The sequence below is a fragment of the Aythya fuligula genome, chromosome 2, assembly GCF_009819795.1.
Source record: "Aythya fuligula isolate bAytFul2 chromosome 2, bAytFul2.pri, whole genome shotgun sequence".
In the NCBI taxonomy this organism is placed as follows: Eukaryota; Metazoa; Chordata; class Aves; order Anseriformes; family Anatidae; genus Aythya; species Aythya fuligula.
Genome location: NC_045560.1, coordinates 108,958,972 through 108,982,474, shown reverse-complemented (window position 1 = coordinate 108,982,474; position 23,503 = coordinate 108,958,972). Strand labels below are relative to the sequence as shown.

Below are 23,503 nucleotides of genomic sequence, written 5' to 3'. Positions count from 1 at the left end.
TGCCTTTTCCCGTGTGACGTCACGCGGCGGGCGGATTTGAAAACGGGGAAGAAGGAGGCGGCGCCGTTAGCGGTAACGGGCGGGCGGCGGCTGTGCCCGGGCCCTGCCCGGGGTGGGGGGCGCGGGGATGGGGGCCGCCATTTTCTCCGGTGGTAACGCGGCGGGGCCGGGTGCCAGCCGTTGGCCGGGCTCGCTGGGTGTGAGGGGGGAGGATGAGGCGGCCGCCCCCGGGAGATGAGGGCCGCGGCCCAACGTCTGCCCTGTTCGTGGCGTGTCGCGATTTATCGCGCCCTCGCGATCTCTTCTGGTGATATCTGAAGCGTAGGGGGCTGGGTAGGGGCTGCTCTGAGCCCCCTCTGTAAATAATATACGCCCTCTACGGAGGGCAGAAGGTAACGCTTTTCACTAGCTTACTTTATCTATATTTTCCATCTAACACCCCTGTGGAGACAGTTCAGGGCTTCCAGTTTGACCTTTATCAATCTTACATATGTAGCCTGAAGACCTGTAATATTGCGTGGCCTTTCCAGTTACTGCACTCTCCGACAGATCATTTGCAGGACACTGCTGCGGTGGTTTTCCTTCTAGCTGTCTGCACTGAGGAACTTGTGCAGCTCTTCTGCTTTTGGAGCTTGCAGCTGAAAATGGGCAGATATAAATAAAGGCATAATAGCGGGTTTGGAACAAAATAGCGGGTTTTGTCGCTAAAATAATCATAAAAGGCTGTGGCTGCTGCTACGTGGCATCAGGTGTGCCTTGCTGCTTTTAATTCTTTAACTGTATTTTTAAAAGAAGCTAATGTGTCTAGAAATGGTTTTCCTGTTGCAAGTTTGTTGGTCCAACATACAGTTCCACTTGCATATTCTGACCCCCTTAAAAAGTCATTGTGGTGTCTGCAAAAACGCAAGTATTCTCAGAGCAGAGACTCTCCACTACTGACAGATTGTGATTTACAGCTCATTCACAATGAGACGGAGCTCAAGTATTGCGGGGAGTAGTAGTCGGCAATCTACGATGGTACTGAGAGTGCAGGACAACAACAAGATGGGTCTTCAAACACCTCAGATGTAAGTGTTGATCATGTTGCTAAGAATGTGTATGTGAAGCCTAAGTCCCTGAAGATTTGCTGCTGTTTGAGTGTGTGAGTAGACACTGGAAGATTGAAGCAGGGAGAAGAAAGCTACCTGCAGCCAAGGATATCTGCAGAAGTACTCTGGTTGTTCAAAAAACCTCTTGCTTAACTCCATACATATGCCTCCTACTGCTGGAGTGATTATGAGTTTAAAACTCTCTAGTTCTGAAAAACACTTTTCTTGTTTTGTTTTGTTTTATCTTTGGTTGGGGTTTTGTTTTCTTTGTTTTAAAGATCTACAGACATAGAACTAGTGTCATATGTGCATATGTGGTATGGTCAGCATATAACTTAAGATAAAACTTTGATCTACTTGTATGTCTGTGGTATGTTTCACGTTATAATGCTTTTCCTTGCATACTTGTTAGAAGGTGCTTGGGTGTATGTATAAAATGTGTACTTATAAAACTTCTTGCAAAAGTAGCTTTAATAACGGACAAATAATGCATTAAAATCAGTTGATGTTTCTAAGGCACTGCTACACGATGAGTGTCCTTAGACTTAAATGAATGTACTTGCAGTTTTGTGTGAGTAAAAGATGAAATGGTAGAAATAGTCACTTTGATTCTTCTTATCCCTCAGGAAAGACAGAGGAACGTTTGGGAAGCTGAGCATGAGCAAACCAATGTCTGGAGCTTCGGAAAGAAAAGTTAGCTTTTTTGGGAAGAGGTATTGACAGCTTTAGTTCTTTGTGCTGTAAATTAAAACAATAACAATCCCATGGCATCTTTTCTTCCTTGTCAGATTTTCACTACAGGCAATAGTGGATCTGAGACCTTTCTGCACGCTGATCACTAAATAACAATATTGTGGAGGAGGAACTGATTAGAAATCTCTTCTTTCTCTTGGTATTTTGAGGGGAGAAGTATGCAATCCAGAACTTAAAAGCTGCTCGAGACATTAGCCTGTTTAAGGAAGAACAATCCACCTCAAAGCAACCCTGGGACTTGTTTTTAATAGCAGATTTTGATCAGTCTTACAGTAGTATTCTGACTATCTAGCTTTATTCTGTCTCCTCAGCTCAGGAAAACAATGTCGTCTTCAGAAAGATTTAAAAAAAAAAAAAATGCTAAACCAAGATTAAGTGAGGTACTGATCTTGCAAATTGAGAATCATATCAGTATTCTGTCTTAGTTTCTTTACTCTGAGAGACAAACCTTCCAAAATCCTATCGCCTTTCATCTTAGTTCATGGCTTTCTGTGTTCTGATGCCTATGAGTATCCCCTTTCACTGGATCCCCCTGTTCCAGGGAACCTTTTAAATACTCCTTGAATATTTTAGTTTTTATTTTCAGCCACCTATATTTTGTTTCTTCACCTTCTAGTTTATTTTTCTGCTTTGTAAAACACTTCTGTTTAATACACTGAAGAAAATATTAATCTAGGAAGTAGTAATCCTTCTGTATGTGGGCAGCGTGGCTTCCAGGTTGATGTTTTGTCATCTTAGTTGTATTCCTTTGTACAACAAATGTAAAAGAAACATTAAAATATATATAGTAAGGACTTACTGAAGAACTGTTTCTGTTTATTGTCACAAGAAGTGTAAATATTTTTTTGTTCTTAGAACTAGTGGGGCTGGAGGTTCACGCAACAGTCAGTATGGTGTGTTTGGAACAGAAAAGATCAAGGATCCCAGGCCAGTTAATGACAAGGCATTCATCCAACAATCTATCAAACAGCTTTGTGAGGTAACTTGTTTAATTATTTTAAAAATTTGTTATTAGGCATAAAAAATAACTAATAAAGATATATTGTTTTCATGGTTTTGACTTCAGATTTTATTTTTGACTAATATGTTACTTTACATATCTTTTTTCTCAGTTTCTTGTTGACAATGGTTATGCTCATAACATCTCCATGAAAACCCTACAGTCTCCATCTGCAAAGGACTTTTTAAAAATCTTCACTTTTATCTATGGATTTCTCTGCCCTTCTTATGAGCTGCCTGACTCGAAATTTGAAGAGGAAATTCCTAGAGTTTTTAAAGAGCTTGGGTAAGATTCTTATTGTTACTGTGCTAAACAGATATGGCAATGCTAGAAGTTAATCCCAAGGATTCTGAACTACACCTGTAAAGAATGGATAGGCTTCTTTATTCAGATTCAACTATGAAACTACAATGTTGTGATTATTTTGCTTCACTTTTTTTGTATAGCTCTAAGTTTACTCACTCGTTTCAAGATTGTACATTTTCTATTTGAAGTTGCAAAGCTACTTCTGCTCTTGGAAGCTTGCTTTGTAAATTAAAACGTAATTCATGACCTTTATTAGTATTGGATTTTGAAAGACCACTTTCTTGAATGAAAACTGCAGGCTTCGTCTTAATTGGTAGCTTATGACAGACTTTTCAGGCACATTCTGATCAAATCCAAGCACTGAAAACAATTTCAGATTGTTGGCTCCTTTTTATTTAGTTGAGTCATTTTTTCCTGTAAGTTCTTTCATTGTACATTTCAAGCAGGGGGACAGAATTAATAAAAATGCTGCTGAGGTTAAAACACCACCAAATAGCTGGGAGTTTTATTTTGAATATGATTTTATACAGTAAGTGTTTGGTATCATGAATGCACCAACACTTTCCAAGAAGAAAAATCCACTGCACATAGTTAATGTTTAATTTTCAGTCTCAGAAAAGTCGACTGCTTTCAGCTTCTGTAGACTTGAATCCATGATGGTGTGCCAGGGTTCCGTAGGTGTATTCATGTCTGTTCTGTTTACTTCTCAGTATTTTAATAAAGCTTTGTTTTAATCTGTAACATATGAAATTGCTGCCCTAGCTGAAATATTGAAAAGGAAGTGCTCTCAAGAGGCCTTATTCTGCTGCACCAGGAGCGTAATCCCTGATTAAAAGTTATTTTGAAAACTCACTTCAAAAAGTCTTTTGAGAGCTAGAAAATTGATGTAAATAATTCATTTTTAAAAGGTCTTCAAGTTGAGAGGTTCACGAGCATTTATTTGGAACTGTCACTGTATCAGTGGCTTCTTGTCCTATGCCCTTAAAATGACTTGGTGCAGCTGTCGGTTGAAAGATGGAATAACATCGGCACTTCTGTTCATTGATTTGTAGAAGACTTTGAGAGGATGCCTGTAGTTAGTAGTATTGCCTTTGCGTGTCCCGTATTTATGGGTAATATTAATACTTTGATATTAAGCTGTCCTGAAATTGTTTTTTGTTATTGTGTGGCCCAAAGCTCATTGTCAGGTGCTCTTCTGTTTTCGAAGTGCATTTGACCCAAGAGGTAAGGATCTTGCTTTATAAGAATAGGACTCCTGCATCTCAGTTGTTGTTCTCATGTGTTAGGAACTCCAGGCTTGAACATCCAGTGGATTAAGCATCCACCAAACTATTATTCCCTCTTTTGTGTTTGTTGTCTTCCATTTTGAGGTCTTTGAGAAAGACAATCTGATCTAAGGCACTTGCTACCAAGACCCAAGGCAACATAGTAAACTCTGTAGGAAAAGACTAAGAAGCTAATAGTGCACGCTTCTTTGTATGAGGCCCTAATTGTTCCTTTTCTCTGCCTATGAAAAAGAAAAAGCATTTAATTCCATTACAGAATGAGAAACCCATGATAATGGAATAACATACTGTGATATTAGACCTCTTGATGTACAGTATAAAGTACAATTGAGTTTGTTCTTCCTTGTGTGGCTTGATCTAAATGTAGAAACGTGCTGGTTTTAGTTACTTGTTTTCAACAGCTATTAAAAATGTTGTTGTTTTTTTTTTTTTTCCCCTGTAGGTACCCTTTTGCTTTGTCGAAGAGCTCCATGTACACAGTGGGAGCTCCACACACATGGCCTCAGATCATGATAGCTTTGGTTTGGTTAACCGACTGTGTCAAGGTAGCACCTGAGTTCTTAAGCAAAATATTTCCACTTTTCAGGCTGGAATGTTGGTTTCAATCCTGATGTCTTAATGGTGTTCTAAAAACTTTCTTTTTTTATATATGTGAAAAAAAAAATAGGTATTCTTACTTGCCATTCAGTCCTTACTTTTAGTAAACTGAAGAAACTGAAGTTTTTAATATAATATTATGATTTAAAATTTTGTTTTTGTGACTTTGTGCACTGGATATATTTGTGTGAGGAAAAATGGCTTTTTACATTTCTATATATTTACATATATAGAAATGTGATAAGTTTATAAGTATAATCAAGCATCTTTTGTGCTGAACTTCATATGATAGCTACCATCTTCTGCTAAATTTGAAGTTTAAGGATGGAATTTTCAATAGCAATTATTCCAGTGTCATGCGATTGTTTGCACAGAGTGTTCTTGTATGCTTATGTCTTTTAATAGTGGCAATGCACTGTTTCCAGCTCAGGTCTGAACCAAGTTTGGAGTCTTTGACAGAGTTTCAACACTGCTAAATTGTATACACTTGAAAATCCCATCAATTATTTGCTGATAGTATACATTTAGCTTACCAAGGCAATTTGGCAGTGTTAATAGTCCAGTTAATGCCTTTTCACTGGTGCTTTCAGCTAACAAAACATAGGGCATGTTACTCTGGTGTGATTGGCAGCACCCTTACACATTGCTTGCTGAAATCCTAAGCTGATGTTACTATGACTTTTATGAATATAAACCTAATATGACAACTAATGGAGATATTCAAAATTCTTTGTATCTCAACATGTGCCTTTCAGTTATATTCTGCCATGAGGGAAAATTCATCGTCATTTGATGATGGACAGAACTGGGGAGGAGAGACAGATGACGGAATTGTACATAACAAGGTACTGTGAAAAATGTAAATGATTAGCAGAATTGTTCAACTGAATTTTGCCATATGCTGTAACACAACAATTCAAGTATGATAGAATAGTCTGAACTGAACTGTATTTGTATATTCTTTTCCATTTTATATTTAGAGCTCTCTAGGAAGTGTAATAGCATTATATAAAAAGCCTGTTCAACTTGCTTCCTGAGCAGGCATCCTGGCCAGTCAAGACTGGGTATTAAATTGAAATGTCTTATGCTGAGTTGCTATGTATCTGTTTCCCTTGTGGAGAAAGGGAGTCATTATGCTGTTTGTTGTCTTAATTGGATCTCAGGTATATCTCTCTTTAGCACTCAGGTCTTCTGTGGTTAACAGCAGTACAGTGTAAAGATAGTTACTTAACTGTAAATGTGGCTCCTGTTGATATCTATTCAGATTACCATTTAAAAACTTGTAGTAATGTTTAGCTACAAAATAGGTGGCAATGTAACTCAGGCACTTAGAAATCCAGCAGCTTGCAAGCTTTGTTTTATCACATTTTACTGGTACTATTCAGTTTTAACTCTTTCAACTCACAGTTGAAGATTTGGAAAGGGATGTTATGATGTGTCAGATTTAATTAAGAAAATTGAAGGAAGGGTGGGGGGTCAGAATTTGGGATTTTGGATCAAGGTTACAAACCTGACGGTAGACAAGGAAAAATGCTGTTAAAGTGAATGCGTTTATGCACTCATACATATGCACGTAAAACACATATTAAAACAAAATTTAGAGTACCAGTATAGTTGCTGAAAGAAAGTCTCCAGCAAATTATTGTTGGGTAACGTTCCTCTAATTCTAGGAGTAATTCTCTACCATCTGCACATCTAAAGTATAATTTATAAAGTATAAAGTATACTTTATAAAGTATATTTACCTACAAGGTGCATTAAACAGAACTACAGTTTCTATTACCTAGCTTCAGAGAATGATATACTCCAAGATCATGAATTACTTACCTACTACTCTTGTTAAGTATCCCTGAGAAATGTGTGAAGTGTTTCCAAATACCTTCTGTCTAGATGTAGTCTTACGATTTTATGATTAAAGGGGGAAAAAAGGTATTTTTCTACAGAAAGAAGTGCAGTCAACCATTGGAAGATATTTTTATCATCAGCTGTTTAATTCCACTAGTCGAATAGATTGAGACTACCTAGCTATTTTACAATCCTTTGAATCTTCATGAAAACTTTTAAAATTGTTCTCAGCTTTTCATGGAGTACGTTGTGAAGTGTTATGATCACTTCATGAAAGGAGGAGATACGTTTGAAGAATTGGATGCAGAAGTGCAGTCAAAATTAAGTAAGTTTTCATGTTTTAATAAAGTATTTTATTTTGTTGTTTTTCTCCTAACATGAGCTTTGCTTAGTTTACAAGTAAAAATGATCTGATGTGAAGGAATGTAGAATTCCCAAGTACCTCAGTTGCACCGCCTTGATTTTCTTCTTTTCATGCGTTGTTATCAGTAAAGATATACAGGATGTGTTCTGCTCTCAGATGTACACATGTAACCCTAATGTTTTCAATGGCTTTCTAATAGAAAAGCCATATGCTGTTCCTCAGATGCAAATCCCATCTGTGCAAATACTCTGGTTTCTATCTGACAGAATTTTTATTTAAACAAAAAGCCATAGACTGCACATTTGATAAGAAAGAAAGTTCAGCTTCTTCTAAAAGCTCTGAAAACCATGAGTTCTAAACTGTTGCAAAGATTCCCATATATGATTCATGTATCTTATCTGGTAACATATCAGTAGGAAAAATTAATCAAGTCATTTTTTGGCAAAGACTGAGGGAAGTAAAGGAAGTCTCAAGATGCAAGGAAGCACGTGGATGAGAAAGGAGTATACAAATATGCTGAACTTGTAAAACTGGAACAGAGGAAACTTGTCTAACCACCACTGTCCTATCACGTGGGTTTTATGGGAGTTTGGAAACTGACATCCCAGGAGTGATTTGTAATCTTATAAGCGCAAAAAAATGTTTGGCTTGTTCTGTTGCCTGTTTGTAGTAAAATCTTTTTTATAGTTTTTCTTAGTTTTCTATTTAAAATAGTTGTTCAGGTAACATATTCACTGTGCTGAGGCAAAGACAATTGCTCAGATATTCTGAATAGATGGTGATATACAGTGAGACTAATTTATAACCCCACTTTCTTCTCACCCCGCTGCAGAGGATTTATTTAATATAGATGAATTCCAGATAGAAGGCTTAGCAGCAGAAAACAAAAGACTTCATGAAGAAATTGCAAGACTAGAAAAAGAAAGGGAAAGTGAGCCGGTTAGTAAACTGTCTGTCCTTGTGTACGTGGGGGGCTTGACTTTTCAATTACTTAACCTTTTTGTCATTATTCTGTAGAAAGAGTCTGGTTATACATCATAAAAATGGAAAATTATTTTCAATGCTTTATAAGATACCAATTAGACTTGGTTATTATGTATTCTATACTATTCTAGTAGAACAGAATCTAGTGTCTTTGCCAAAAATGTTGGTATGAGAACTTTAGTGGATGAAAGCACAAGATTCAGTGGTAGCAATTAGTAAAAATATATTCTAGGGGAAATACTTTGTTAGAAAAAGTGGCTTCTGGTTTTAATACATCCTGAGACTAAAAATAGTTTAGCAGCTGTGCAGCTGGCAAACAGACTCCTGTCTGCTGTGCAAAATTTACATGTCTTCCCACTTTCCTTGCCCTTTTATCTGCCTTTTGTGTATTATTTTATACCTAAGTTGTGAATTTCCTGCAGTAAGAACTTTCTTTATGCGACTTTCTTAATGCCTAATGCAATTTTTAGTGCCTAATGCAAATGAAAGCTTTAAATGCTGAAATAAAAGATTTAAGGTACTTAGGCTTTTCAGCCTCTCTTGCTATTATTCTTATATAGTCTATAAGACTTTAACTTGAGTCAGCTGTCACAAATAAAAAAAATAATAATAAAAGTTCTTCAATTTCATACTATTAAAATTGATTGTAATTGTTCTACCATCTTGACTGGAAAGTAAGATGATTATTTTAGGCTAATTTTACTCTTTGTTCTTTCCATCTGTTTTTACTAGGACCGGTTAGTATCACTACGAAAGCTGAGATCTTCTTTTCAAGCAGATGTTCAGAAATACCAGGCTTATCTGGCTAATCTGGAATCTCATACAAACATCCTTGATCAGAAAATGAAAGGTGTTAATGAGGAAGTTGAGGCAGCAGGTAAGTTGACTGTGGTCATAAATGATTAGTGAAGCAACAAGTAAGTTTAAAAAAATAGTTTCAAAACAGCTTCAGGCAAGAGTGTGATATTTATTGTGTATGCCAATGCTACAAATAAACTTTGCAAAATTTATTGTTAATTAAAGAGAATTTGGGCTTACGGTTGTTGGCAAGCTAGAGAAATGAAATACAGGTAGTATTTACTCATAAAAATACAGGGATAAGGCTTAACTATATAGTCTAATATTTTTACACTGATGTAAACAAATGGTTTATGAACTTAGAAATGGAAGTAGAAGCAATGAAGCAGGAGAATGCCCGGCTCCAGCACATCTTTGATAACCAGAAGTACTCAGTTGCGGATATCGAGAGAATAAATCATGAGAGAAATGAGTTACAGCAAACCATTAACAAGCTGACTAAGGAGCTGGAAGAAGAACAACATCAACTGTGGAATGAAGAGCTAAAATATGCTAGAAGTAAAGAGGCGGTATGTGAAAACCCTGCCGTAATGGGAGATGACTATCAGTATTCATGATGTGAGCTTAAGCCTGGGACTTGAGCTATTGCTAACTTTGCTAAATGATTTTAGAACAGCATAGATATGTCTTAACTGAAGAGCTTTGGTAACGTTAGCCTGAAATAGATTCTGTTAAGACGTCACAACAAGGACTGCAAAACTAGTGCTTTGAATCAGTATCTGCGTGTGTTTACGGACAGACTGGCACCTTATGTGGAAATTCTAATAGAAGGACTTTAAGGGCTGAATTTATTCCCTTTTACCCAGAATGAAGAGAGGCAGCCCTGTAAGTGGCGAGAGTTTAAAACTGCTGCTTCGCTACATAGAAAAATAAGATAAAATAAAACCCGCATTTGTTTCAAATATCTTTTGCATTTGGCAGGTTGTGCTTTCTCAAGCACTTGGTATTAAACTCCTCATATTGTACAACTATGAAACACATAAAACTGGAAAAAATACTTAACACTTGATATAAATGGCAGAAAATCAGAAATTTAAGCATTTAATAACCTTGTCTGTAGATATGGTGAAGTTAAAGTATGTTAGGTTATATGGCTATGTAACATCCTGGCAAAACCAACGAGAGAAAGCATATCGACATGATGACTGATGATTGGTTTAGCAATTTGTATTATTTCTAAGCACTTTTCTCCTTTCCTATCAACTAATCCTCAAAAGGTTGAAGCAGAAAAAATACGGAAGTAGGGAAAACCATAGGCGAAACCATGCAGTCTTGCCCATACACACTGAGAAATCTTGTAGGATAAGCTCAGATTCCTAAAGCAGCTCTTACTCCAAAGAGTGCAAACTGCTGGAATGCTAATACATACAGCTCTTTTGTACTGTGGCATGCCTTAGAATTCTATTAGTGCAGAGCAAGTTAGAAACCTGTTTAAAATAACCGTACAAATACTTTTTGCAAAGCTTTTCACTTTGTCTTTCTTCTATGATTTTTTCACTTTTCACTTCTGAACAGATTGAAACACAGCTGGCAGAGTATCATAAACTGGCTCGAAAGCTGAAATTAATTCCAAGAAGTGCTGAGAATTCTGAAGGCCATGACTTCAAGATTCACTTTAATCCTGAGGCAGGATCAAGTTGCCTAGACACTTATAGAACTCAGATTAAGGTAAGTAGAGTCAACACTGAATACCTCTTACCGCTCACGAGGAAATGCTAGTGTTTCTTTGGAAAAGTAGGGAAAGTCTCTCTTAAACTCCCCATGAAATTGCAGTGAAAAGCTTCTGTGATGAATTGTCATAGCTACCTTCTGGTATAGGAAGAAAATTTAGTATTGGAGGGTACAGCAGCCTAAGTTTAAAAACTGGAGAAAGAAATAACTTAGTTTAAACTAGCAAATTGCATTAGCTAGATTTTCTTGTGTGTGTATTACAGGCTCCCCTTCTGAAGATCATAAGACAGACTGAAGAAGAAATTAAGAAAGCTACTGATAAGAAAATGAGTTTGGAGGATGCTTTGGTACAGGTATATATTGGTTAATGAAAAGTAGTACCAAGATACCATAATGTTGTCTGCTGGTCCCTTTTGACCTCTTGCATGGGTGAACTGTGTGATTTTTGGGAAGCTGTGAGAAAACTGCTTTAGCTATGTTAATTGTTTTTTGTTATTGAAAGCTTTTATGAGAATTAGGGTCTCCCTATGTTGGTTGAAATAGTTGTGCTCCCTATGCTGAAAGTAATGCAGCTACACATTTGATCATAAAAATTTTGAAAGAGCTGTTCTTAGTAAACTATCAATTCTATTCTATTGTGTGGCTTATCACTGGCATGTTGTAAATAGGAAGATTTTTAGCAATACTGGATTCAGTATGGATTGGAAGGAGGATAATTTCTGGTCATCTAGTGTGCTGTCACATGAAAAACTTAATGCACCAATTGTTTGACAATGCCAAGCAAACCAAACAAAACCCCCTGTTACTAGCACAAAAATTAGATCATTAAATATTTGCTAAACATTGTATAGAGATTTCCAAAAACCTTTGTTAATGTTCAAGATTATGGGTTACTCTTTCAGAACATATAAAGCCCCAATTTTATTTACTTTTCTTTTTTTTTGCTCAGAGTCAGTAAGGTTTTGTTGAAATCAACTGAAGTATTAAAAGTATGTTAGTATTTTTCTAAACCATACATAGCTGACATTGAAAACTTGCAGCTATGTATTCAAAACCTACTCTTCTAGAAGAACTTTCATTTCTAGCCCAACATATTTTCAGATGTAATGCAAATAAACTTTTATTAGCGTTGTATGCACCAAAGATAGTGTGTTTATTTTTTTATCCCCCTCTCCCTGTGAAATTAGTATTCTGTGGCAAAAGATATGATTGTATAGATACCAAATGTCACTTACAGTTCTTTGCATTAGCACTTGGGGTGTGGATTGACCCTTGGCAATAGCCAAGTTGCGCAAGTGGTGCTGAGCAATATCAAAAACATCGGTGTTACCAATGCCACTTTAGCCATTTATCCAAAACAAAACACCATACAGCCTGCTATCATAAAAGTTATTTCTGTTTTGACCAGACCTGATTTAACAGTGTTTCATGGCTAATGTGTTGTCTACGACAGCATAGAGATATAGGTAGGAATTCATTTTGCATTATATTTTCTTAGTTGCATTTTCGTTCTAGATGAATGCAATGGTAGTGGAAAAGAAAAGTAGTGTGAAAGCACTGAAAGAAGAAGCAGAAAAGCTGGATGATCTTTACCATCAGAAGCTAAAGGTAAAACTTTTCTGTATATTGATAGCAATTATGACTAATGATATCCTTATCCTTAATCTTTGTATTTATATGTAAGATTTTGTTTTGCTTTCCTGTTTGTTTTGAACCTTTGACCACACCTCTTGCAGATGATACAATGTTCTCTTATTCTTTTCAGAACTAATGTGGGATTATCTAAAGAGTTAGTTTCCACTTTCTCCTAAGATCATGGCATACTTTGGCAGAGCCAAAATAAATCATAAGCTACTACAACCAGTAATAAAACAGTTATGTCCATCTCCTGACCATAAGATGTCTCAAAACTTGCTTTAAACTCACTTTAGAGTTAATAGGGTCTACCTTTTTTAAGCTTTGTATATAGTAAATAAGCTTATAGTTTGTAGTAAACCTGTAACCACATTAAATATTGAAGAAAACATACGCTTAATGTTCTTTTAGCCAAATATTAAATGATATAATATTTTTTTGTATTTGTTCTTCCCGCCAGCAGTTACACTGCTTAGGTGGGTGGAAGCAATTGGTTTAGTTTACAGCTTTCAAAAATTCCTGAAATTTAGCTTTTGAACCATGTCACTACATGCACCTTTCTTTTAAGACAAACTCATAAAATACTCAATAACATCTGGATGGCTATAATAGAACATAGTTGTGTAATTTCTCTTGTAACTTTTAATATACTATCCATAAAACTTCAGTATTAGTGTTTTTGAAGTATTATGTTTCAGTAATTTACCAGAATTAAATGTTTTAATGATGGGGGAATTGGCTTTGGTTTTGTGCATTTGATTGTACTAATATATGGTCAATAGTGTCAGTCTCCTTGGATAGATGATTACTTATGTTTCCTACATACCTTTCGGAGGCAAAAGGGAAAAGTCTTTTTGTAGTCAAAACCTAAAAACAGTTGTCTGCAAGTTCTATTTCTAAGCTATTTAGGGAGAAAATACATATATCTCTTTGAAATGATTTTTGAAGGGAAGACAGCAGCAACGCAGATGTTGAAATTTTGTTAGAAAAATAAGAAGGTGAAGTTGGCTTTGAATGGCAGAAGATACAGAAAATACCTGAAACATTAGGGTTGAGTAGGGGGTGAGAGGGAGTTTTTCTTGGGTTGTTTTTTTGGTTTGTGATTGGTTTTGTTTTTTTGAGTTCTGAGTGTGAAGTTCCATGTGTCATGAATTCCTAATTCAACTATCAGGATGAATAATATACAGTGGAAAAACAATCTAATTTTTCCTAAAATATGTGATTTTTTACTAATATTTACAGGAGGCAGAAGAAGAGGAGCGAAAATGTGCAAATGAACTGGAATTGTTAGAGAAGCATAAACAACTACTTGAAAGTGGTATCAATGAAGGTCTCAGTGAAGCCACAAATGAACTGCATGATATTCAACGACAGTAAGGCCTATGACTTCTAGTTGTTTGTGTGGATTATGTGGGGGAGTGGATAAAGACATTCTCTCAAGTCCTAATGAAAAATTCTTTGAGTGGGTATCCATCTTGGTATATTAGTTTGACAAATTCACAGTTAAAATACCTTTCTTCTCGACACTTATTTTTGCAAGCATATTTTCATCAGCACTCCTGATTTCCATGTGCTTTTTCCATATGATGCAGCCAGGTTCTTTTCAATGGTGCCCAGTGACAGGGCACGAGGCAATGGGCACAAACTGGAACTCAAGTCTCCCTCTGAACACCAGGCAGCACCTCTGTCACAGAGGCTATCCAGACAGGTTGTGGAGTCTCCTTCTTGAACATCTTGAAAAGATGCCTGGATGTGGTCCTGGGCAGCCTACCCTGTATGGTCCTGCTTGAGCAGGGAGATTGGACAAAACGACCTCCAGAGGTCACTTCCAACCTCTGTGACTCGTGGTTGTAGTAAAGATAAGAGTTAGTTTACCAATATATTACACTAATATATTTACCAATATATACAACCATATTTTACAGTCTAAATTCCGTAAAGATTATTCTGGCTCTGTGATGCTCTACAGTACTTCTGTTTCTTACCGGTTAGCACAATACGGTCCTTTTTCTCCTGGGTTGCATGTTAATAAATCTAACCTGACTTAATACTAATAGGGAAAATTATGACTAAACATGACGATGTATCTACCGTGGTAAAGAATTTGTTGATGTCAGGAACTTTAGAATTACAGTCACGATTTTCTGAATGTCTTTACTTTTCAGATATCAAATTGTTATGCAAACAACAACGGAAGAGAGCAGGAAAGCAGGCGATAATTTGAATCGTCTTTTAGAAGTGATTGCTACTCATGTAGTATCTATAGAGGTAAGCTGAAATTCAATATTCAAAATTAAATCTTTTTAGAGATAACGGCAACTGCAATTGAACACATGGACATTAGAACTTGCTCTATCCAGTAAAGTATCAGTTAGTTACGCTGCACTGAGTCTATGGTTTCTAGTAAGTTTATTGACGAAACGTTGGTAAAAGTAATCAGAACTGCTCACTATATTTCACTAGTAACATCTTGCCAGGTTGAATCTGCATCTGCTCCGTGCCTTTGTATTAGCGTTTAACTGAAGTCACTTAACCCCTGTAATGACTGCCCAGAATGCTTTAGCAGAACCAGTACAATAGAGACCACAATAGATCTAATAAACTTTCTGTAACTTTTCTAGAAATATCTTGATGAACAGAATGCGAAAATTGACAGAGACTACGAAGAATTCATGTCTGAAGATCTACTGTCCGTCTTGACTGGAATTCTAGACAGCTATAAAAAGAAGGCTGAAAGTGTGTAACTCACCAAAAAGGTGAAGATGAAAATTTTGTGCTTCTGAGGCCATTGTGGTGTGTCCTAAATGCAGGAAGCAACCATCCTTTTAACAACTAAATTGTTTTTAAGGAAATGTTCATAAACCTCCTCTGCTTTATTAATAGAAATATAGTAAAGGATTAAAAACAATTTGTGATTAAAAGAAGTTTGCTTATACTTCCTCCTTATGATGTATTTATACAAAATTACAAATGTCTATAACAGGGCAACTATGGAACAACTTAATTTCACATTTTTCCTGTATAAATAAATCATATGTGCTCTTCTAGTAAAGTTCAGTAAGGTGAGTACTGTCGGCCTGTTAAAAATAACCAGCTGCAATGAACTTACAGATAAGACTGCAAGTGACAGCACAAATGCAGGGGATAGTGACAAAAATAAAATAACTAGTGGCTTTTCTACACTTGGAAGATCGCTAACTGAGAAGAGAGTCATGCTTTCCTTTTTGGAGTATAGTTTGCGCGTTTGCTGGTATAAGTATGTATTTAGTGTGCACATATGATGGTGCACATCCTTCCTCAAGCCTCCAATTTACCATCAAGACCAAATGTAAATGTCTTCCAGTCTCCTGTCTGTTCTGTTATCTATCAAATGCTCAGAGACATCCTCCCTTACATGTGTAAGATTTTTATTATTTTTCTTTTAGCAAAAGCCTCTCTGGAAAGATCAATAGTAGTTACATGGCAGTCTTGTATATCATCTAGAGAATGAAAGATTTTGAAAACAAAACTGAGTGCTTATAACACCAGATGAAAACTCACTGTATTTCTTGAGTATGTGTATTAGAGAGAACTCTAAGTAGGGCAACGTGAATTCTGGCAATCTAGCTTATCAGTTGAAGATGTAACTAGTCTTGTATACATGAAAATAATCTAAAATGAGTCTGCATTCTTTGCCTAGACCAGCAGGGCAGACCATACTGGATTTTTTTCTTCCTCGGGAAAGTAGCAGTAAAGTTAGTGTATGGGGAGGTCCAGTCCAAATGCATTGAAGAAAATGTATCCCCATCTCTTGAGCATGTACTTTTTTCTTGTTCAATGCCATGTAGAAAGCAGAAGTAGTATCTGCTTATCTGCTCTGTTATATATTTCTGTGTTCTTTTTTGGTTTTTTTTTAAAAGTATTGCATGGTGTAATTTATGATGGTATTCCCTATTGTATTGAAGTGTTTGAGGTTTTTGAATAGAGTTCAGTGATAAATCACTGATTCAAATCAACAAAAACTCTGCAGTCTATTCAGAAGTTTCTGGTGGCTCATAGCTAAATAAAGTTGCTCCTTAACTCTCTAGACAAAGTATTCACGTGAAACACAGATCTTTCAGATACCCATCAAAGCTTAAGTTAAACCCTCCAAACACAGACTGAAAGTTAAAAGCTGAATTGTTTAATTCTAGGCTATTCTTTTGCATGGAATTCAGTTATCCTCATTAACATAGTATGTGAATTTTCTGGCTCTGGTCTTAGTATTTTGTTTTAGGCACTTTAATTATGGCAGCATTTAAATTTCAAGATCCCTGATCTTTTGTTCTATTCTGGAATTTTAATTGGACGGCTATAAAGGCTTTCTGACAAGCAGGTAATGCTTCTGCTTTCTTCTGTTTTCCTCTTTTGTCTTACCTTTACAGACTCTTGCTTTTTCCTCAAATCTCAATTCTTTCTTTTTAGAAGCTTGTTTCTGTGACCTTTATAATATATTTATCTAAACAATATTCTCCTAATTAAGCAAAACTGTTAGAAATACAGAACAATCATGTTCCTTTAAAATGTGTTTCTTTACGGATTGCACTCTTTCCTGGCTTCCTGATTTTTCTCTGCTTCTGTAACTGATTGTTCCTGTTTCTTAGTATCTGCAGCCTCTTTGCCACAGGGAGTAGTCAGCTGACTGAATAAATGTAATTTTGAAGGCCAATTTGTAACCCAATGGTAAGGGTTAAGGAATCAAGGTCAGAATGACCTTTCTTCGTGTGCTTGCAAAGCTAATATTCTGAAGTTAGATTAGTCCAAGTAAAGAAGTCCACACAGGTAGTGTTGGCAACATGTTTTCATTATTGGGCTGTATTGTTGGTCTGTATGTCAAACAGAATTGACTTTAGAATTAGCTCAGGGTTTGACCTAGGTTCTGTAAAATACTATGGTGATTTTTGTGTCATGATACAATATAGTAGGCATCAACCAATGTTAGTCTCATATGTCTTCACACTTTAAAATGCAGGGAACTCTTCAATGTTTCTTGAACATAAGGCCCCTGTGGGATATTTTAGGTCAGTTATTCAGTTATTTTTTAATTTATATTCTGGGATGTGGCTTTCAGATTTATGCAACAGACACTAGGACATAATTACTGCTCTTGAGTTTGTTTTTTAAACCAGAATTTGAAGTCTTAAAGTGTACCACTGGCACCTGCATATTGTAATAGTATCAATAGTTTGGGGTTTTTTTGGCTTTTGTATGGGTACAGTTCCCTCACTGATAATGTAAGCTGTACAAAAGATACTTAATATGCCTTAAGTTTATACAATTTCAAACTCAATAAAATTTCTTAAACATGTTTCTTTGAAGGATGAATTCTTGCTGGAGGGATAGAAACATGACAAGGACAATGAAGAAGTTTCGTATAAATTGCATAAGCAAAGGAATACAAACTAGTTTGTTTTAACCTTTTAAAAACAGGCAATTTAAAAACGTGAAAAAAAAAAAAAACAGAAGTTACTTTGACAATTTATGAACCTAGGAATCCCTCTGGTGTTGGTCTTCCCATCCAGCCTTTTGGTACCTCAAGCATTAAAGGACTATTTCCCTTACATGACCACTTTTTGTGTGTGTGTTTTTTTTTTAACATAGATATTGAAAAATTAAAAAATAGATACTGTAGAAATGTGGTAGAGCTTTGTGTATAGCTTTGCTTTCTTCCCTGAGCTGTGCTATTTTTACAAGTTTGTCATCAAGATACATCACTGTCAAGGACAGGGTGGTTGCTTGAAATGCTTTTTGAGTGCATTGTATGTGCTTTTCTTATTTTTTATTCTTAAAATAAAAAAAAATAATTGCTCTATTTGTTTGGCTTGTATGTATGAGACTTCTCAGGTCCTTCTTAGGTGCAGCGCGCTGTCCATGCAAAGCTGGATAATATATTTGTCTGTGTTAGATCCCTAATAATTGTAATATTCTGTGTATTTCAGTCTTTAATGGGAATTCTCATCCCAGCTCCACTTTGTGCAATAGAATTTAAATGTTAAATATATATTTTTTTCTATTTCTGATAAGAGCAGGAAAGGCCAAAGCTGAAAGCATTCCTTTGAGAACAAGATAAATTCCCTGCAGTGGTGTTGTAAAACAAAAAAAAATCAGAGTCCATGTCAAGTAACTATGCAGAGGAATAGAGATTTCTGTGGACAACAGTAACAAGGGTACTGACTACTTCTGTTTACTCCAGATTGTTTCATACGTAAATATTTTGAGCACTACAAAGGACTCAGACTAAACTTCGTAGAATTTAGTAGCTTTTTACCCTGCTCTGGGGCACACTCTTTTGTTATAATAGTGGAAACCTCAGTGTCTCCTTCTGAGTCACTCCTTGCTCGTTTGACAATGGTATGGAACAGAGAATCAACCTCTTCTCTCAGTACTTACTCCAGATTTTTGGCTGTGGAAGGGTGGCTTCATTATGAAGAAATACACTGTTGAGAGGTTTTTTCATAGAAAGGTCTCCAGCGCATACAACTATTACATCTTTATCAGAGCTTTACATTTTATGTGCTTCTTGAAAGTTTTTCATAGCATTCTTTCCTTTTTAAGCAACAGCAGTGCAGAAGACTCATGCAGTCCTCAGCATCCTCGCATGCCAGTGATGCCCAAGACAATGTCACGCCTGAGAAGAGTGCACCTATATCTTCAGTACTGTATGAGGAGACTAGTAGAGACTGTTCAGTCACTCTGAGGAAAACCTAAATAATTTTGCAGGCTTCTTCTGTACAACTTGCTCTGATATTTTATGTTGTTTCTTTCCATGTTCCTGGTAGATGTCAGTTTGCACCAGTACAACAATAGGATCTGGCGGAAGAGTATGCCTCTGCCACTCTGCACTCTGTTTTTCAGCTTTGCACATTACAAATGTGCTAAAGGAATAAAAGGCATTTGTTATCCATCACTGGCCAGGCACTGGCAACAACTGCAGTTAGAGAAAAAGCACGAGGTTATGGCTTGATATTCCGTGGTAATGTCAGGACAATGCAGTTACTGCTGGCATCTGATGTCTGAGAAAATCTGACTAACCTGCTGGTTGGATGTTTTGTTAACATTTCCTATTTTAAGAGCTTCGTATGCTGGCACAAAAGAACGATAAACCCTGTGTCACCTACATGGAAACCATCTCCATAAAATTCTGCTGCAAGAGATTCTTAAATCGGCTTAGGAAAAGAAAGGACGATCTCATCATCGACGCTGTTCTTTGGCAAATTTATTGGAATTTGTAGACTAATCATCTTCTCTCACCCTAAACAGTATTATTTTGCATAATCTGTGACACTGAAAATCTGTTTCTGTCCAGTATTTTGTGCCAGTTCAAAAACTCATCTCTGGAGTAAGTTGTTTATTGCTTCACTGGGGGATTTGCAGAGGTTGCTTTGTTGCAGATGGAAAAAGTTAATCTTTGTGTGCGATGGTTATCTTACATTTTTGACCCTTGGAAAAGTTCAGCGCCTGCCAGCAAACGCAACAAGATGACTTAAAAACAGTAGCACCACTTCTCCACCAAAAGGGACAGGCTTCAGCCCATCCAAGGTACTGGCCTTTGGGCACTACATAAAATCCAGCAGAAGCCAGGGCTGTTGTGCTCTGCTCCCCTTTGAAGACCCAGCCCTTTGGCAATCTCAAACCATTAGCAAGGGCCTATCTGTCCAGGTGTTTGCCTAAAGCAGGAGACAGGACTGCGTGTCTGCCTGCAGGATGCTTGCTCCTGTTTGTCCCTCCACTCTACAAGTTCTCAGCAACATCTTTGTGATAAGACTCCAAAGCAGAAGGGAGATGTATGAATATTTTGAAATAACCAAGATGATGTACTGAATTTTGTTTCACTTTTCATACCAGGATTCACAGTAGCAAGTGCCTTTGCATCAGTAGGATTTGCACAGCCCTTGTGAGAACACTGGACACCAGGAGAGCCACACACAACTACTGGTGCACCCAGCTGAAAGGAAAGGCTCTCACTTGTGTCTATGCTGCCTAGAAAACAGCACCCAGAGTTACCATTTCTAATTATCCAGCGCATCTTAACTAGTGAGCAGCTCTACATTACATCTGAAGCGCAGAGAGTTCACCAAGGTAAAGATCTCTGTTTTACTAATGGTGTACAGCAATTTACTGTCCTCTCCCGCTTCTAAGGGTTTGGCCATCAGCTATAAGAAAATCACAAAGAAAGCCATACAAGATAAGAAAGAGAAAACTACACACAGATGTTGTACTGTTTCAGACAAGTGTAGGTTTTGAGGAAGAAAAACACCAACTCAGAAGACAGAAAATGGTAAAGGAATAAACAAGGAGTCAGAGAATGGTAATTCAGCAACACTGAGGATCCATTCCAGCAATCAGCAGAGATCAACCTTCAGTATCTGGCTGACTACTCAGAAGACCTTTCTTCAGTGTTTTATTGCGGGTGCTGAACATCATAGAATGGCTTGGGTTGGAAGGGTCCTTCAAGAGCATCTGTTCTTTGGGGAACATGCAAGTGCTCTTCCTAGAAGCTCTTTAAATGCTGGGTTATCTTCTGTGTGGGCTACAGCAAAAACTGTCATAGAATCACAGAGTGGCTTGGGTTGGAAAGGACCTCAAACATCACCCAGTTCCAGCCCCTGTGCCATAGGCAGGGACACCTCCCACCAGACCAGGTTGCCCAAAGCTCCATCCAGCCTGGCCTTGAACACCTCCAGGGATGGGGCAGCCACAGCTTCTCTGGGCAGCCTGTGCCAGTGCCTCACCAACCTTCTGAGTGAAGAATTCCCTCCTAACATCTAATCTAAATCTCCCCTCTTAAGTTTTAAACCATTCCCCTTTGTCCTATCGTTATCTGCTCAAGTAAAAAGTTGCTCTCCATCTTTTTTGCAAGCCCCCTTAAGGACTGAAAGACTGTAATGTCATCTTCCCAGAGCTTTCTCTTCTGCATGCTGAACACCCCCAGCCCTTCTTCATAAGAGAGGTACTCCAGCCCTCTGACCATCCTTGTGGCCCTCCTCTGGACCTGCTCTAACAGCCCCACATCCCTCTTGTGCTGGGGGCCCCAGACCTGGACACAGCACTCCAGGTGGGGCCTCACAAGGGCAGAGCAGAGGGGCACAATCACCTCCCTCCCCTGCTGGCCACCCCTCTGGTGATGCAGCCCAGGATGCAGTTGGCCTTTGGGGCTGCAAGCACGCACTGCTGGCTCTTGTTGAGCCTTTCATCTACCAGAGCCCCCAAGTCCTTCTCTGCAGGGCTGCTCTCAGTGAGTCCTTCTCCCAGTCTGTGCTCATGTCTGGGATTGCCACAACCCAGGTGCAGCACCTTGCACTTGTTGAACCTCCTGAGGTTCACGTGGCCCCACTTCTCAGCTTGTCCATGTCATACATGCTTCCAGGATCTCTGCATGGTGAAAGATGTCCGAAGCAACAAAGGAGGGGCAATGGTTCCTGTGTCACCACCCCATGTAGCAGCCGTATCATCTTGAAATGAAAAGCACCATGTATGTGACAATGTATGTATGAAGTTTTCCTATTTGTTACACATCTCAGAGAGTATGATGGACTCGATCCCAGTCTTTATGACCTATAAGGGTTTGGCTGGAAGGACTTCTTCAAATATGGTCTAGAAAAAAATCTTTGCTAACCTAACCACAACAGCATTTTTTAGAAATTCTTAAAATGTTAATGCTCAGTGATAATTTGTCTCACACTCCAAGTCTTTCCACAAATTAAACTGTTTTCTCCCAGTGAGTAGGTCACATTTTCTCAGACTTTTTCAAGAGTCATTTGTATTTCTTTGCCTCATAGAGCAAGCAAGTTTTTAAGGTTTGGTCCATGCAATCATTTCCCATGTGAGAGGTGACTTTGGTACTCACAGGATGCAATGGATTGCTGTCAAACCTATTTCATGACCACTGCATTTCTGACTGTAGTGATCTGTCTCTGGTGGGTGAATGGCAAGAGGTTACTGCAGTTCACTTTACACAGAGGTTTCCCGGTATTGCCACGTCTTCCACAAAGTTCTGCAACAGTCCCAGCATCTGAGCCTTCAAGTATTCATCTAGTTTGCTGTCCTTCAAATTTTGGCTTCAGGAAATGATGAAAAAACTTGCAATGCTCACATATGGGATCTTAAGTCTTCCAACCTAAACTACTACTCAGGAATATTTGGGTCTTCTGCTCTAAGACCAAAGGAGATCTTTTTTTTTTTTGTCTCCCAATGATCATTTCACTTTTAATTTTTTTTCTAGCTCTTGATTTCCTTTTGTATGCATATATATAAAAAAAAAAAAGAATCTCACCAAGTTATTGATTCTAATTCTGTGACGACATGTTCCACAGTTAATTAAATGTGAAAAGTATATCCTTGTATCAGTTCCACATGTTTTTCCATGCAACTCCATGTCCCTTTTTCTTGCTTTATATGAGCAACTGGAAGTCCCTGGTTATCTTTTCTATTTTTATACTTCCAATTATTTCTTGGTTATGAAATGAACAATCCCAGTCTTATCAGACACAATTTCCACAACTAATTATACCTTATCTGTAGTCACCAAAGACACTCTGTTGGATTTTTAAATGAGCATGTTGCATAAAGCCCAGATGGTAGAGTTATTCTGGATCACAAAAGGGTGAACAAACGGTTCACTGTCATTCTCCACCATCTCCCCCTGTGTTGTATCCAGTTTTTTAACATATAATTTCATCTGTAACCACATTGGTCAGATCTGTAAAGAGGCATGGGCTGCCTTTACAGTCTTCTTGGCCAACAAACGGATTGTATTTCACAAATTTTGACACTTCAGTTGCTCACCTCTCTTTTTCAGGTTACTCAGAAGTAAATAAAAAATACCAGCTAGCACACTTCATAATCCACTTCTCCACATTCACTTTCACTCACGTGCTATGATGACAACTCACTGTTTATTTCTGTTCTTTGATTCCTGTCTCTCAGACTGTTTTCTCTTTAATGACACTGTTGCCTTTTCAACACCTCAGGGATTCTCCCTAAGGTACTTTCTGCAGTGGACCTTGTAAAAAGGTCAATGGAGTTCTAAATGCAAGATGCCAGGTTCCTCCTGTTAAATATAAAATCTTGTTACCTTAACAAAGCCTTTGGTTTGTTA

General features: G+C 37.6%; 1 protein-coding gene across 2 annotated transcripts; it reads left to right on the top strand.

The window, feature by feature from the left end:
* Positions 1–17: 17 nt before the first annotated feature.
* Positions 18–15,285, top strand: NDC80 (NDC80 kinetochore complex component). 2 transcript variants are annotated; one of them, XM_032183081.1, is made up of 17 exons: positions 18–72; positions 957–1,067; positions 1,715–1,801; positions 2,697–2,820; positions 2,954–3,126; positions 4,876–4,978; positions 5,786–5,875; positions 7,107–7,200; positions 8,072–8,178; positions 8,956–9,100; positions 9,385–9,590; positions 10,597–10,749; positions 11,016–11,105; positions 12,268–12,360; positions 13,630–13,760; positions 14,553–14,655; positions 15,009–15,285. In XM_032183081.1, exons 2-17 carry the CDS (start codon positions 967–969, stop codon positions 15,129–15,131), a joined length of 1,923 nt encoding a protein of 640 aa, XP_032038972.1. In that variant the 5' UTR covers positions 18–72; positions 957–966; the 3' UTR covers positions 15,132–15,285. The 2 variants fall into 2 exon arrangements, with proteins under 2 accessions (XP_032038972.1, XP_032038973.1); XM_032183082.1 differs by lacking the exon at positions 18–72 and adding an exon at positions 354–392.
* The last annotated feature ends 8,218 nt before the right edge of the window (positions 15,286–23,503 follow it).